This window comes from Helicoverpa armigera, chromosome 30 (genome assembly GCF_030705265.1).
Source record: "Helicoverpa armigera isolate CAAS_96S chromosome 30, ASM3070526v1, whole genome shotgun sequence".
Taxonomy (NCBI): Eukaryota; Metazoa; Arthropoda; class Insecta; order Lepidoptera; family Noctuidae; genus Helicoverpa; species Helicoverpa armigera.
Window position 1 is genome coordinate 4,983,595 of NC_087149.1, and position 16,730 is coordinate 5,000,324.

Consider the following 16,730-nt stretch of genomic DNA (forward strand, 5'->3'; position numbering starts at 1 on the left):
AAAAATTCTTTCAGTTTCAATCTAACACAAAAATTGTCTAAAAGTGGGCTTTGTCCTTTTTATCCGGTTGCGCAGAGTCGTTCCCATGGGACACGGATGAAAATACTGGTAGAAGCTAGTCAGATTAGGGTAATGTAAAATTTACTTAAAAACCTGCTGTTAAAAGCAATATTGCTTAAAATACTATTTTCTTCATGATACATAAAAGAACCGTGTTTAACCAACCTCAAAAAAAAAGGTTCTCGATTAGGATGTGACTACAATGTATTTGCTATTTTATTGGTATTCTGTTTATTTAACACTTCAAATACCAATTCTATCTTTTTGTGACAATATTTAAAAGAAAACTCATTTCACAAGCAACAAAAACACCAAAAACGTTTAATCACCATGTGAACTCATCCTAAAACAGATTACATTGACATTCCGACGGTGTACCCCTCGCATAACCGCAGTGATTAGCGAATAAAAATGATTTATCACTTGGCGCCCAGCGTGGGACTAACCGTTAATGACGCCGCGCTTTGTAAATTGCAGTTATATAAGAACAGTCGCTTACAGTCGACAGAAATGTTTTAATTAATGTAATTTTATATCGGGTGTGTCATACCTAATCACATTAAATCCTAACACATAAACTTTATGATATTCTATGGCGAATTGTAAAAAAAAATAACCTAATCCATTCAGTCGTTTAACCACAGGAGTCATTTTTCGTTTTCATAATTTACAACATCATGTGTAAAGAAGAGATCTAGTTAGGAGTATCGAATGCTTTGACCAGTTGACAGCTGTCAGTTTTCACGGGAGAATTTCCGTTGTTTGTAATGACTGACTTTTATATGGGGTGCTAATTCTCGCACTTTGTTATTCTATTTATTTGGTTTGAAAAAATCTTGTTTTTTACGTATTTATTTTTTTCTTTGTACTATTAATGTGATTAGGTTCGACACACCCGATTTAGGGTCCGTTCAGATAGACCGGATCGGAGAGCATCGGCGTGCATTTTTCTTTTCACACAGACCGGAGCCGATCGGCTGCGCGAGCATTAAAGAGCAAGCAAACAGAGCCAAACGTCAAGAAAAAATACACGATCGGAGCCGGTCAGCTCCTCTTATTATTTCACACCGAGCGCATTCGAGCATTCTCAATGACAAAAGCAGTACGCATGCAAAAATAAACCTTACTTCAAATACTAAGTACTCAATTTTCAACGTGTTAAGAATTTGCTCTCCTCTCCGAGCCGGTCTACCTGAACGGACCCATATACTCCAGCCTGCGGCAACGACTGGACCAATTGAGCTGAAAATTACGAAATATAAATAAAAGGACAAAACAGGTACGGAAAGTCTCGGGAGTGAAACCGCGGGCGGCAAGTGAGCGAATAAAAATGATTTATGACTTGGCGCCCACCGTGGGACCAGGCGTCAAAGATGGCTACCCGTAACAACTCGCGTTGTAAATTGCACAGTTACATAATAACAGTCGATTACAGTCCACAGAAATGTTTTAATTAATGTAATTAACGTGTTTGCGGTTATGCTTGAGTTTTTATTGTAATTAACAATTGGTAAGGTTATTTTTCCATATGGAACGGAAGTTTCTTACTTACATTTAAGCGCATTTATAAAGCTAAAGAGTTTATTTCTTTGAATGTGCTAGTCTCAGTATTAGTCTATTAAATTTCAGTTTCAGCTGATTAAAAAATACAGTTGAATTGAGAACATCCTCCTTTTTGAAGTCGGTTGATAAACCATGGCTGAACCGGTTTCCCAAAGGAATGACTTTCCGCAATAGAATTAAAAAGAGCTCAAAGCGTTTCTCGATAAATAAGCGACCTGAGAGCGCAGTATTTTTTCAAAACAATCCTTAGATTGACGCGTCAAATCAAATCAAAAATCCTTTATTAAAACTTGATTGCAAAACAGCATTTTTCGAACGTCAGAAGTTTACAAAAGACAGCCCCCAAAACGCCCACCCTTCACCACTTCCTATGTGTTTTTACTAGGAAGAAGTGGCGCAACCAACTCCCCAGCAACACATGTCTGTCTGTAGGTTAGAAGAACCTTTCAACAATTTATTATACACTAGCTTCTGCCAGCGGTTTCACCCGCATCCCGTGGAAACCTCTGCATGAACCTGGATAAAAAGGCCTATAGCCTTCCTCGATAAATGGGCTATCTAACACTGAAAGAAATTTTCAAATCGGACCAGTAGTTCCTGAGATTAGCGCGTTCAAACAAACAAGCTCTTCAGCTTTATAATATTAGTATAGATTTTGAAACAAAGAATCTCTTAAGCTTTATATTATTAATAGCATTAGCTCAGTAATGCTATAGGTACACAGTGAAAATACGTTCCCGACTATGTCTGGGTTCCATCCTAAAGTTGTGTCTAACTTTGTCTGCGCATCGGCAGAGCTCAGATGCTTTAGCCGAAACTATTCCAGCTAAATTAGCTCTAGGAATTCCTGGAAACTTGACTGTATTGTCATTTTCAGACATATAATAATACGATATATCTATATTCTGAGCGTTTTTTGATGCAGTTGACTGTCCCTGTGAGTAAGTCCAAACAACTGTATGCATCTTTTATGCAGTTGACAGTTGTCAATTTTCAAGAAGTTGATGATTGATACCCCTGTGCATCGGAGAGCACGTTAATGTCGGTCCTGCTTGTAATCTTTCTCCGGTGGTGTCGGATTGTCGTCCCATCGCGTTATAAGAGTGAAGGAATAGTGAGTGCACCTGTGTCTGCGTGAATGCTTGTGCACTATAATATGTCCTGCGTAGTTGGCTGATCTCCTTATTTGAGAACAGCCGCCGTGGTCGATAATCGGCTCGGAGGACATCATCATCATCATAAGACGCGATGGCATTGACTTATTACCCGACTGCGCCGCAAAGGAGTGTCATTTTACATAAGTCTTCCTCTACACAGTCTTAAAACGCCCGTGCCGAAGAAACTACAACTAACTACTTCAAAATAATAATATTACAGATAGCATTCGCTTTGAAACGGGAACAGCAAATCAGATTTTGACACTCGACTAGTTATGGATTGCATCTGACCTTAATTCGTCTCCATTGCTCCTAGATCTTTGCCTCCCCCCCCCCATTACCCTCCACCCGCTGGTTTATTACAAAGAGCTTTCTAAAGGTGCATCTATACTTTATTTGCATTTTAGGGTTCCGTACCCAAAGGGTAAAACGGGACCCTATTGTTTTCGCCGTCTGTGCGTCCGTCCGTCTGTCACCAGGCTGTATCTCATGAATCGCGATAGCTAGAGAGTTGAAATTTTCACAGATGATGTATTTCTGTTGCCGCTATAACAACAAATACTGAAAACTAGAAAAAAATAAATAGTTGGGGTCTCCCATACAACAAACGTGATTTTTTGCTCGATATCCATAAATATATATAGAATATTACTTTGGATGGTACGGAAACCTTCGTGCGCGAGTCCGACTCGCACTTGGCCGGTTTTTGTGGAATAACGTGTCTAAGTGTTAGTGAGCATAAAAGTACATGTTTCGAATGAGGCCCACTTATGTGCCAAATTAACCTAATCCATTCAGTGGTTTAGCCACAGGAGTAATTTTTCGTTTTCATATTTTACAACATCATGTGAAGAGCAGAGATAAAGTTAGGAGTATCGAATGTGTTGACAAGTTGACAGCTGTCAGTTTTCAAGTTATAATTTCCGTTGTTTGTAATGACTCACTTTTATATGGTGTTCTAATTGTCGCACATTTTTATTAAAAACATTTTTTTTTGCTTATCTTATTCTTTTTTTTGTGCTCATCGACATATATTATTTTAACGTATTTAATTTAATGTGATTAGGTATGACACACTTTGTATAATAACTAGGTATCTACGTATAGATGTTTTACCCGCTTTCGTGAAAAAAAAAAACATTTTTTTACCCGTCTAACACGACCTCACTCAAGGCCCGAATCTAAATTCGAACGCAACGATTAAAAACTTCAAACAACATTGCTATTTCGAAAAAAGAACATATTTTCCTGGTTGGCACACTGCCATGTTTTGGCGGGAAATGTTACGGTACAGTAGTCTGCACATCAGTGGTAACTGTCATGCACCCTAACTCAATAGAAATAAGTACGATTTTCCTATAAAACTGTTACCACTGACCTGAAGTTGACTATGAGGGTCTTCTCAATTTTTTCTGCCACAGGGTGGCGCCACGTATGCGTCTGGTCCAAACAGCTGTCAAATAGTATGGAATTGTAGGGTCCGAACTTATTGTTTACTAGCTGTTGCCCGCGACTTCGTCTGCGTGGGCAATATAGAATTTCCAATTTCGTTTATTTAATCGTTCATTGCTCAACCCCTGTGGGTGATAGCGTGATAATATATAGCCTAAGTGTTGAACCGGTCCCAGGTAATAGTCATGCAAAATTTGATTTAAATCCATGCAGTACTTTTTGAGATTATCCGGGACAAACATACAGACAAACAGATAAACAGACATACAGACAAAAATTCTAAAAACTACATATTTGGGTTCAGAATCGATCATGGATCACCCCCCAAGTATTCTTTTAAAAAAATATTCAATGTACAGTTTTGACTTTCCTATCATTTTATTATATGTATAGATGTATAGATAGATTGAAATTCTGTTATATTGGAAGTGTTATTGATTTTATTATGGACTACGGTCAGAATAAGGTTTCCGAACTAAAAATTGAGCTAAGAGAGAGGGTGCAAAAGTCACTGGTACTAAGGAAAAGCTTGTTGAAAAATTTGTTAACACAATATGATTTACTTTTTTTTATTTACTCAACCGCAATAGTAAAACAATAATGCAGTGCTTTAATTATAAAATTAAAAAAAAAACACTAAAATCGTTCACTATTCATAGTAAAGATAAGCACTTTGACAGTTACCTGGACCTGACGACTCGGTGCTGCCACCTCGTGGACGCCATTTTAGAAAACCCTCATTATACTAACGAATAACTTTTAGGTTATCTGTCATGTCAAACTGTTTTGCACGATACTTTAATGAAAGTAGCGTGTAAGATATTTATAATGCATTGATTTATTTAAAAAAAAAGTAGCCTACAAGCATTTTTCGGTTAATGGACTTTCTAACATTGAAAGAATTATTCAAATAGGGCTCTTAAGGAAGAAGGAAGTTTTTAAGTGCATCCCGGCTATCATTTGAACATCTTTGGCAGTCGTTACGGGATGGCAGAAGTCAGAAAGCCTGACAACCAAGTTATTGAACCGAGTTGAGGAGGTCAGATAGACAGTCGCTCCATGTGGCACACTAGTACTCAGCTGCTTCCGGCTAGACTGCAAGCCGACCCCAACATAGTTGGGAAAAGGCTAAGCAGGTGATGTAGTGTAGTTTAGATTCGTAGCTGCTTCGAAAATAGTTGAGAAAGGTTTCGGCATAGGAATTACAAATCTATTTTAACTATAGTTTTGGCAGCTAACTAATTATATCCACCTGCATTGGAGACGCGGTCGTTGCAAGCCAAGTGTTAATTATAACATGAGAGTGACTAATTTTGATGTATTTGATGAAGTATTTAATGATATCAAATTCTTAATCACTATATACATATATTACATGGTATGGGCATGTAATGAGGATGATACGCTTGCAACAAAGTGTGTGCTAAGTATGAATGTAGATGGATGGAGAGGAAGAGGAAGACCTAAGAAAAGATGGATGGATTGCCTGAAAGATGACATGAATAGGAAGGGAGTGAGTTTCAGTATGACGAGTGACAGGGGAAAATGGAAGAGGATGACATATTGCGCCGACCCCAAATCAAATTGGGAACAGGGCAGGAGGAAAAAGAAGATATACATATAATACCATAGATATTAATACTTACTACCATGTCTCGAGGGCATAGTGTAGATTAATAAATGTAATAGATTCAGGAGCCTTCAGGACTTACAAAAAAATAATTCTAAAGTAATATTAGTTTGGAAAACCAGGTCCTCCCGTCACGTCGTACTCAAAGCTGATACACAGGTTTTAATTCATGACTACCGTACTCTAAGGTGTCTTTTGACTTGATGCATTCCCATCTACATTCCACCATATTGTGAAGTCGCTTACAGCTAACTTCGGAGCAGCATAATTTTTTGATGAGAACTGTATTTTGTTTCAAGTATAGTAATCGGCACGAATCTTGAGCTCTGACCTACATCTGCGCAGAAGTGATTTATTAGCAAAGAACCAATCCCGAGTGACGGCTATGACGCGATGCGCTGCGGGAAAATCACCGCTTTACCGCTGCCCCCGCGCCTCACTTAGTACAACAAAAGGGACCCAATAAATTACTTCTGCGCAGGTGAAGGTCAAAGCTCAAGATGCGTGCCGATAACTATAATAGTGTTAGAGTATGACTAATATTCTGTCTCTTTGTTTCAGAACTAAAATCCTGCCCTCCATCCATCCATCGCTCAAATCTCAACTGTCAAACTTCCCGCCAAAATGATCTGTCAAAAGGACCATAGCTAAAAAAAGTGAAGTGCTACGTTCGGAAACTAAACGCTGGCATACAGATAGCATTTGGCAATTAGATAAAATAGTGTTCAAAAATGATTTTTAGAGAATTATAACTTTGGAATTGGGTTAGGGGTATAATCCAAGATGGCGACTCCGCCGGAATCTCCCGTTGAGGAGCATGCGTATGAGTTGGAGCCTAGTCGGACGCCGAAACCGATTCCAGTGGCTTTGGAAGAACTTTGCCGCCAAACGAAGTTTTCTAAACAAGAGATCCGTGTCATGTACAGAGGTTTTAAAACGGTAAGTATTTTTAAGACTTTTTAAAAATATTAAATAGCATAGATAATATAATTTAAGGCTTTAAAGTCTGAAATCAGCGACCCGCCTTGAGCAGTGAGTGGAGGCCTGCTCCGTTAAAAAGGCTGCTGATGATGATAAATATTTAAGGTGGGGTTCGTTAATATTATAAAGCGGTAGAGTTTGTTTGAACGCGCTAATCTCAGGAACTACTGGTCCAATTTGAAAAGTTCTTTCAGTGTTTGATAGACCAATTCATTGATGAGTATGGGCTTATCCGGGTTTCCGAAGTAGTTCTCAAGGGACGCAGGTGCAAGTTAGTTATTAAAAAAATAAAAAATAAAACAAACTTCTTACCTCTACTTACTAATTTTTACTGCAATTATAAACAAGAATGACTGCATACTTTTTATGAAACTCGTTAAAATACTGCATTTCAATACTAAGAAACGTTTAAAGTTATGACTAACGCAAATCAAGATTGTTAACTTACTCAAGCTTTACTTAAATCTAACTTAAATTGTAGTACAACACGACATGCGGTGTTTAACTTAGATTTACAAGCACAAATGACCTTTTAAGTAAATTCTAAGTTGTTTGTACTTAATTGGCGTTTTTAACACGCTTATATTAGCTTCACTTGTAACTATGTATGTAAGAAAATATTGGAAACTTAATTTGACCCACTTCCCGGTCTTCGATTAGGGTGCAAATTTTGCAAACGCTCTGAGTTCTGATGACAATACATGACTAGCTAATAAACGTCATTACAAATCCAATATGGCGGCCTCCCCAAAATGGCCGACTAGCTATTTGAAATCCACCTCCATGATATGGGTATCAAATAAAAGGGTTTGCTGGCAGGAATACGAAAAAAAGAATAAAATATAAATAATAGTAAAAACTAAGTAAAAGCCGCATGGGTCCGTCGATCATAAGGTTAAGCAACGCTTTTGGCTTCCGTGTTTCGGAAGGCACGTTAAACTGTAGGTCCCGGCTGACATTTGAACATCTTTGGCAGTCATTACGAGTAGTCAGAAGTTAGAGATTATCGGGTTGCCCAAATAACTGGGTATAGGAGGTCAAATAGACAGTCGCTCCATGATGCACTGCTGCACACTGAATGCCGACCCTAACAAGGTTGGGAAAAGGCTAGGACGATGATGACATACAAAATACCTTCATATTGCGAGCAAAACCAAGGCACAGGCAATAACTAGAATACTACACAAAATTCTATAGGTATTCAAAATGACAGCAAACTTACCATAAACAAAATAAATAGCGCGGTTCTTTGTTTATGGCTCACTAAACATCCTCGAATTAATTCAATGGGTTTGGAGTTCTCGTTACGGTAAGGTTTGTAGCTTCTTAAGCTAAAATAAAGGTCGTAATAAATATTCTGTCACCTACTTTCAAACTAGAATTTGTTTGTTAGTAGATTTTACCAAATATATTTTACAGTCGGCTTCTAGTGTATTGTAATGCAGCTAAGTACAGGGAATGAGTGCCTATATGACCTCCTGAATCTAGGTACCTGGGCAAAGTCTTGGTTTTCAGACTATGTTCTGACTATCCATAACGACGACTGCTAAAGATGTTCAAATGACAGCCGGGATAAAATTATGGTTGCCTTCCGAAACACGATATAACTCGTCATGATACCTATAAATGTACATCCATCCACTAGCCGACCGCCTGCTTAACCTTATGATCCATTGACTGCAGTGCGGCTACTACTTAATGTTAGTAATATCATAATACTAAAGAAGGATACGGAATATATAGACAGGTACTTCAAAAATCAGCCCCTTCAAAAACTGCAGTCTTAACACTTATAAAGAAACATCATCATCTCCTGAGCCTTTTCCCAACTATGTTTGGGTCGGCTTCCAGTCTAACCAAATGCAGCTGATTACCAGTGCTAGAAAAGAAAGATCACGCCAATAATTTCAAGTACAGCTGATCCATACATAAGTACAGACGAAGCCAGCGAACGAAACTAGTCCACAGCCCAGTAAAATAAACCCCAGTACACATTGGCACGCAATTTTGCGTGTTAAAACACGAGTGCTTTTTGGACACGGAAACTGTACGTGTCACAGTGGAAGCTAAGCTTTTTGTTTTTATAGCGAAGTATAAAGCTAAAGCTTGAGTTTTTAATTAAGTCGTGGTGGGTAAAGGACCAACCTCTCAAGTATGAGGGCGCGGGTTCGATCCCAGGTCAGGCAAGTACCAATGCAACTTTTCTAAGTTTGGATCTTAGATACCATTGACTGTGTTTCGGAGGGCACGTTAAACTGTAGGTCCCGGCTGTCATTGAACATCCTTGGCAGTAGTTACGGGCAGTCAGAAGCCAGTAAGTCTGACACCAGTCCAACTTAGGTGTATTCGGTTGCCCGGGTAACTGGGTTGAGGAGGTCAGATAGGCAGTCGCTCCTTGTAGAACACTGGTACTCAGCTGAATCCGGTTAGACTGGAAGCCGACCTCAACATAGTTGGGAAAAAGCTTGGGAGATGATGACTGGTCTACGGTACAATCTAACTGAATAAATACAGTTCAAAACAAACTGTCCTACAGTAATATACTAACATATACATATGTACGTATGTATATACGCTGGATTAACGTAACTGCTTCACAGTGAACAACTTTAGATGGCAACTTTGTACCTAACTCGGATTAAAACTCACTGAATGAGCCAGTTAGTTAAGCCTCCGTCAATTTTAACGATGGTTCCAATGCAGAACTTTAGTTAACTTTAAACATCCTTGTTAGTCTAGAAGTAGAAAAAAGTCATGATGACCTAGCGGGTAAAGAACCAACCTCTCAAGAGTACGTGGGTTCGATTCCAGGACAGGCAAGTACCAATGCACCTTTTCTACTACAATGTACTATCTAAGTGTATCTTGGACACCAATGACTGTATGTATTCGGAGGGCACGTTAAACTGTAGGTCCACGCTATCATTTAACATCCTTGGCAGTCGTTACGGGTAGTCAGAAGCCAGTAAGTCTCGCCAGTCTAACCAAGGGGTACTGGGTTGCCCGGGTAACTGGGCTGAGAACGTCAGATACGCATTCGCTCCTTTTAAGACATTACATTAAACTGGAAGCCGACCCCAACATAGTTAGGAAAAAAGATCGGGAGATGATGATGATTAAAAATATTGTTCGATATTATTTTTTATCGCTTTACTTGAACTGGATAACAATCCTAACCTATTGTCTTCAAGCTAAAATCACCATTACTCGAAGTAATCGCACGCAAAGTAACGGTTTCAATCAAAATTATATTAATAATAATCATCAGCCTTTTTATAGTCCCACTGCTGGGCTGCGGCCTCCTCTCACACGGAGAAGGATTGAGTCTTAATTACCATGCTTGTTCAAAACGGTGAATTCTTTTACACGAGCTGTTTTCCCGCGGTTTCACCCGCATCCCTTGGGAACTAGTGCTCGTACCAGGATAAAATATAGCCTATGTTACTCGGGAAAAGTGTAGCTTTCCGAAAGTGAAAGAATTTTTCAAATCGATTCAGTAGTTTCGTCTTTAGGGTACAAAGAAACAAACAATAAAATGTTTCTTCTTTATTATATTAGTAAAGAAGTACAGATTAATATACATATTTACAATAAAAATCAAAAACTATCCTAGTAAAACAAACAACATGTAAATATCTGTGTAAATAAATAATATTAGACTACTTAACAGTAAAAAAAAAAAAGATTAATATTATTTTCTAAGTTTGTATGTAGTTTCTAAATATATCTTGGACACCATTGGCTGACAAAGAGGTGAAGGAAAACATCTTGAGGAAACCTGAACTATTAAGTCTGAAATTACCAACCCGCGTTGAGCAAGCGTGATTCATGCTCAATCCTTCTCCGTGTGAGAGGAGGCCTGTGCCCAGTAGTGGGAGGATAAAAAATGCTATAACGATAGATAAAGATATATTTATTTTGCAAGATAAATTAATATAGGCAGATAGAATTTTTGCATTGAACGCTGAGCTTCATTAAAAAACTCAGCTGCATCTACTTAACCTGAAAGGTGACCCTGCCAATTAGGGAAAAGGCTAGGCAAAAGATATAAACGTAGGAAATAGTTCCACCTTATTTGATGTCAGAGGCCGTCTTCAAACGGCCATGTTTTCAACATCTAGGGTTGCCAGATTACAAATAGGTATATTTTAGTAATTTCTGAAGTTCTTTTTTGTATTTCAAGTCGACCCCCAAAGATAAGTAAGAGGCTAGGCAGTTGATAATTCTTGCTAATTTATTATAAGGATAAATCGGGTGTTTCGTGCCTAATCACATTTAATCCTATCGCGTATACGTTATGATATTCTATGGCAAAATTGTAAAATGAAACCTAATCCATTCAGTGATTTAGCCACAGGAGTCATTTTTCGTTTTCATGATTTACAAAATCATGTATAGGTAAAGCAGAGACAAAGTTAGGAATATCGAATGTTTTGACCAGTTGACAGCTGTCAGTTTTCAAGGGAGAATTTTCGCTGTTTATAACGACTGAATGGTAGCCAACTTAAAGAAAAAAAAAACGACTGATTGATGCATAAATGGTGTTCTAATTCTTGCATAATTTTATTTTATTTACTTTGTTTGAATTCTTTTTTTTTGGGGTATTTCATATTTTTCATTGGGCTAATAGACATTATTTTAACGTGTTTGATTTTAATAAAAAAAAAATACTATTCTGCTTATTTTTTTTACTTGATAACCCTGTGTTAAACAAAGAAACAGAGTCTGTCTGTCTGTTTTGAACAAAACATAGCAAGCTTTTGCCGGGCGGTCTATTCTTTAGCAAATACTAGCTTTATCATTCGGGTTTGTTTGGAGAAAATAAAATAAAAAGCATGTGTAAAATTTTATATGTATAGCTGCTTGTTTTGCGTAGTAACTTCTAAATACAAACTAAAGAGTAATGTCTCTATACTAATATGATAAAAAGGAAAAAAAATCCTTGTTTATTTGTACCCTAATCGGACTAAAACTACCAAACCGATGTGAAAAATTCTTTCTCTATTAAAAAGCTACACTATGCCCGAGTAACATAGGCTATATTTTATCCCAGTACGGTCTGTAGTTTCCACGGGACGCAGACGAAACTGCGGAAAAACGGCTATTCAGAAATAATTCCCTCGGAACATGATCAGTTTCTCACTCTACTCTACTCTTACATACTCTCTCTTAATCTTATATTTTTTGAAATGTGCAATTTATCAAGTTTACAAAACAGATTTTCTGAAAACAAACATGAATCCCGTCACAAACTTTCATATGAAGACATAAACACACTCGACACACAAACAAACAATATTATTATGACATCGCAAACTCGAAATGTTACCGTGCTAATGACTGCGAGGGAGACAACACTATATAGTTTCTTCAAGAGAGAGGGAGACAGGTAGCTGTGTATTGTTTCGTTTCGAGTGAAAGGTTTTCGCGCCAAAAATAGAGCGTCCGCCGCCATGATTGTTTTATTAGGACACTTCGAATTAGATAAATTGTGTAATCGGGAATTAGCATTTGTCCTTTTACCTACTAACTGGGGATTTCTATAATCGAACTATCCATTGTTGCGAGTAGAGATTGAGTTTTGACATAGTTAGCTACATAAGTAGGTAACGTATGGTACTGTTACAGTCTTTTTTTATCGTCCCACTGCTGGGCTGCGGCCTCCTCTCACACAGATAATTGAGCATTAATCACCACGCCTGCTCAATGCGGGTTGGTGATTTCAGACTACATAGTCCAGGTTTCCTCCAGATGTTTCCCTTCACCTTTTTATCAGTTATTGGTGTCCAAGATATACGACTTAGAAAGTACATACAGAGTTAGAAATGTTGCATTGGTACCTGCCTAAACTGGAATCGAACCCACACCCTCATACTCGAGAGGTTGGTTCTTTGCCCACTAGGCCACCACGACTTGTCATCATCATCATCAGCTCTCTAACTATACCCTAAAAATCAGTGTGAAATTTTTAAGTTTTGAGAAAAAAATAATTTAATAAAATATTCCATAAATAGTCCCATGAACGATGTTTTCGTAACAGCGCCTAAACAATCTTTAAAGCATTTTTTTCATATGAAGGTGTGAAAAAAGAAATTAGAGAGTATGCCATATTATTTTTAACATTTTTATCTTTTTTTTGAGATTCGTCACATTGTTATAGGACGTGGGGCAATTTTGTATGGATTGCGATCCGTCTTCTTTGAATAGCATGCAGTGACTGGTAGTGAACCTAGGCTTTGCAGATTAGAATGGCACCCTCAGTGACTTGTCCCTTCTGCCCGTGCCATCCTGGTCGTGCAGATATTGTGTCGACCGAGATGGCACCCCCCGAGACGTGGTACCAGTGGCGGACCGCCCTCTCCCCCCCCTTATGCTGCTACTAACTCCGTGGTTTAATATCCAATGTAAAGTACAACAACGTACAAGTAAATCGCGATATCGATGAAGGATTCCCCGCTGAGTTGAAGATGAAGTAAGTAAAACGGGGAAGACCCGCAGCCCGCCATAACGATGTAGAGTGTTGTTAACTTTTGAACGCACGCTTAAGGCGGGAAAAAAAAGAATTGCTTTTCAGAATTTTGATATTTGTAAAATAAAATAAATTAGGAAGTTTTTATTTTTTGTCCTTACACACTTTTGGGGCCCCCGTGGCCCGGGGGCCCCGTATAATTGATACGGCAGATACGGCGGTAGCTACGCCCCTGCCTATGCCTGAGATGATGATGATGATGAAAAGTTTACCTACTAGCGATTGAAAACCCGGCCTTAAAACGGCAACTGTCAAAAAATCAACAAATGACAAACATGACAGCCTTTTTTCTAGCACAAACAGAAGCTAAAATCCGTGTATTTTTGTAGAAATAGTGTCAAAACACTAACAGCGACGTATGAGTGACGTTGAAAGCCACTTCCGTGGGTCTGTGCGCGGCTTTATTTGAATTGTTTGTCCGAAATAGACGGGGCTGCAGCTACGTGTCAAGTTTTGTGAAGATTTTTACTGGGAACTAGGCGTTTTAGTTGTCGGGGTTGCGGGATTGTTCGCGGGAGTTACCGCGGCGCTGGTACATAAAGGGCTTAAGAAGGAACATAATGGGTTTAGTCAGTAAGAGTCTGACACTCCTTCCCTAGGACCAATGGGCTTCTTAAGTGATTAAACCTGCAGCTCACTCGATAAGAAGAAGATTCGTTAAAGAAGTTTTACTATCGGTTCAGTAGCTAAATATTCAATCATATTTCCATCTTGATTAACTTATCATACAAAACTCATTAAAACATCCAAACAATCAACAGACATTTGACACTGAAAGTTAAAATGCTCAGTTGAAATCACAATACCTCTTTACAACGCAGTAGGTTAAAAAGTGACACTCTATAGAAGCTTCCGTTGCGACGCTCTGTTTTGACGTGCGAGCGAACACGCGTAAGTTATAAGCGGTAGCGATTTTATAATAGAGATAAAAAATAATTTATTAAAAGTAAAAAATCAAAAAGTCGTGGTGGCCTACTGGGTAAAGAACCAACCTCTCGAGTATAAGGGCGTAGGTTCGATTCCAGGTCAGGCAAGTACCAATGCAACTTTTCTAAGTTTGTATGTACTTTTTAATTATATCTTAGACATCAATGGCTGATATAAAGGTGAAGGAAAACATCTTGAGGAAACCTGGACTTTAAAGTCTGAAATCATCAATCCGCATTGAGCAAGCGTGGGGATTAATGCTCAATCCTTCTTCGTGTGAGAGGACGCCTGTGCCCAGCAGTGGGACAATAAAAAGGCTTTACCAGTGAAAAGTAAATGTATTCAAAGTAAGCTGAAAATCAGCTCTTTTTGAAGGTCAAATTTACAAAAGACAGCCCCCAAAATGCCCGCCCTTTCTCCACTTCCTATGTGTTTTTGCTGGGAAGAAGTGGTGGAACAAACTCCCCAGCAATAAAAACATAATGTCATTCATTCCTTTCGACCCTGATAGACTTTCTGGCTTCCGACTACCTGTAATGAGTGCCAAAGATGTTCAATGACCAATTAACATGTCTTTCGAAACATGGAGAAATTCGTCATGACAATGTTCACCCATCCATGGATCGACCAAGCCTAGTGCGTTTAATCGTCCAGTATAACCTATTATGTTACTCGTGGCTAGTCTAGGTTTAAAATAGTAAAAAAAAACCGTACAGTAAACTCCGAGCCTTTATATATTTCTTTCTATACTTTTTATATTATACTAGCTTCCGCCTGCGGCTTCGCCCGCGTAGAGTTCAGTTATATCGCGTTTCCAAGAGAATTCTTCAAAAGTCCGGGATAAAAAATATCCTGCTTTCTTTCTTAAGGTCAACTCTATCTCTGTACCAAATTTTATTAAAATCAGTTCAGTCGTTTAGACGTGAAAGCGTAACAGACAGATGGACAGACAGAGTTACTTTCGTATTTATAATATTAGTAAGGATTCCTTTCTTTTCTTTTAATAAGTTGTGTGTGATGAACCGCTATGACGCCTGCCTACCTACGAGCTCCAGTTTAGTTTTGCAATATTTCTTAAATACTTTTTTTAACTTAAAATTAATGATGACTCTGCTTATGACTTGCACCAAACGTTGAGTTACAAATACCCTCCCTTTGTTAGGACTTACCCTACCGCCAACCTATGTATAGATCGATACGTACATTTTACATAACTTGTAACAATGGGAACATTTTAACATTATTATACATACATTTTAAATGAGTTTTTGTACCCCTTAGAGCCCTTAATAGCAGTTGCTCAATCTGAACTAATGGCGTCCACGCCCGATTTTGGCCTCAGCGGCTGTTCTCATATAAGGAGATCAGCCAGTTGCGCAGGACATATAATAGTGCACGAGCATTTGCTTGGACACTCACTATTCCTTCACTCGCATAACCCGATGGGACGGCAATCCGATAAGACCAGAAAGAGATCAGGCGCCGATGCACGGGTGTATCAATCACCAACTTCCAGACTACGCGTTGCTTTGTGATAATGATATAGTGACTATGTTTCTTTTAACACGCTTATATAAGCTTCACTTGTAACTATGTATGTAAGAAAATCTTGGAATCTTAATTTGACCTACTTCCCGGTCTTCGATTAGGATGAAATTTTGCACACGCTCTGAGTTCTGATGACAATACATGACTAGCGTGTTTCTATTGTTTTTTAAACTATTATTTCTTTGTTTTACAGGAGTGTCCTGAAGGAGTGGTTCAAGAGGAATCCTTCAAGGATATTTACGCGAAGTTTTTCCCACATGGAAGTAAGTACCTGATATTAGTTTATTTTAGAACTAGGATTAAATTTTTCAAGTGTATGTGTGTGAGAGTGTATGTTTTTAGCACATTTTATGCCCGTTTTCATCAACAATCACTTAACGTTTCCCTAACTAAGTGTCACTTAGAATAAGGGCTCCCCCAATAATAAAGGTTATAAGGGACACTTAAACTTTGGTAAAATTAAACGAAATTCGTATTAAGTGTTCCCTAAATGCTCTTAGGGGATCCGAAAATTTAGGTATTTGTTGGTGAAAATGGGCATTAGAGTTTATAACTGACTTCAAAAAAGGAGATTTTTTTCAGTTTGACCTGTATGTACATTGTACATTATATGTTTGTGCGCAATAGGGTATTTTAGTCTAGATGAGAAAAAAATTAAAAGTGTATTACAATGATTGTTTAGAGGAAAAGCAATCGGGAAATGTTAGTTTCAGGTACATAAATATATTTTTTATTGCAGTTTAAAGTTTTTAGGTTGTACGAGTCATCGTATCATGTTTCGACACTATAATTAATAAAACAGTGCAAATTAGCCACTCGGCGGAATCGGTCGTTTTCATTGACAATACCTTTTCCCCTACATCTCGACATTTTCTATCACCTT

At 38.2% G+C, this 16,730-nt stretch overlaps 1 protein-coding gene across 1 annotated transcript in view; it reads left to right on the top strand.

The window, feature by feature from the left end:
- The window catches only part of LOC110381572 (Kv channel-interacting protein 1), a 64,296-nt gene that overhangs the window by 20,039 nt on the left and 27,527 nt on the right, over positions 1-16,730 (top strand). Inside the window, exons 2-3 of the mRNA XM_064043021.1 lie at positions 6,424-6,801; positions 16,041-16,110. Coding sequence (XP_063899091.1) covers positions 6,646-6,801; positions 16,041-16,110 — 226 coding nt within the window. The 5' untranslated portion in view covers positions 6,424-6,645. The remainder of the gene's footprint in view (positions 1-6,423; positions 6,802-16,040; positions 16,111-16,730) is intronic.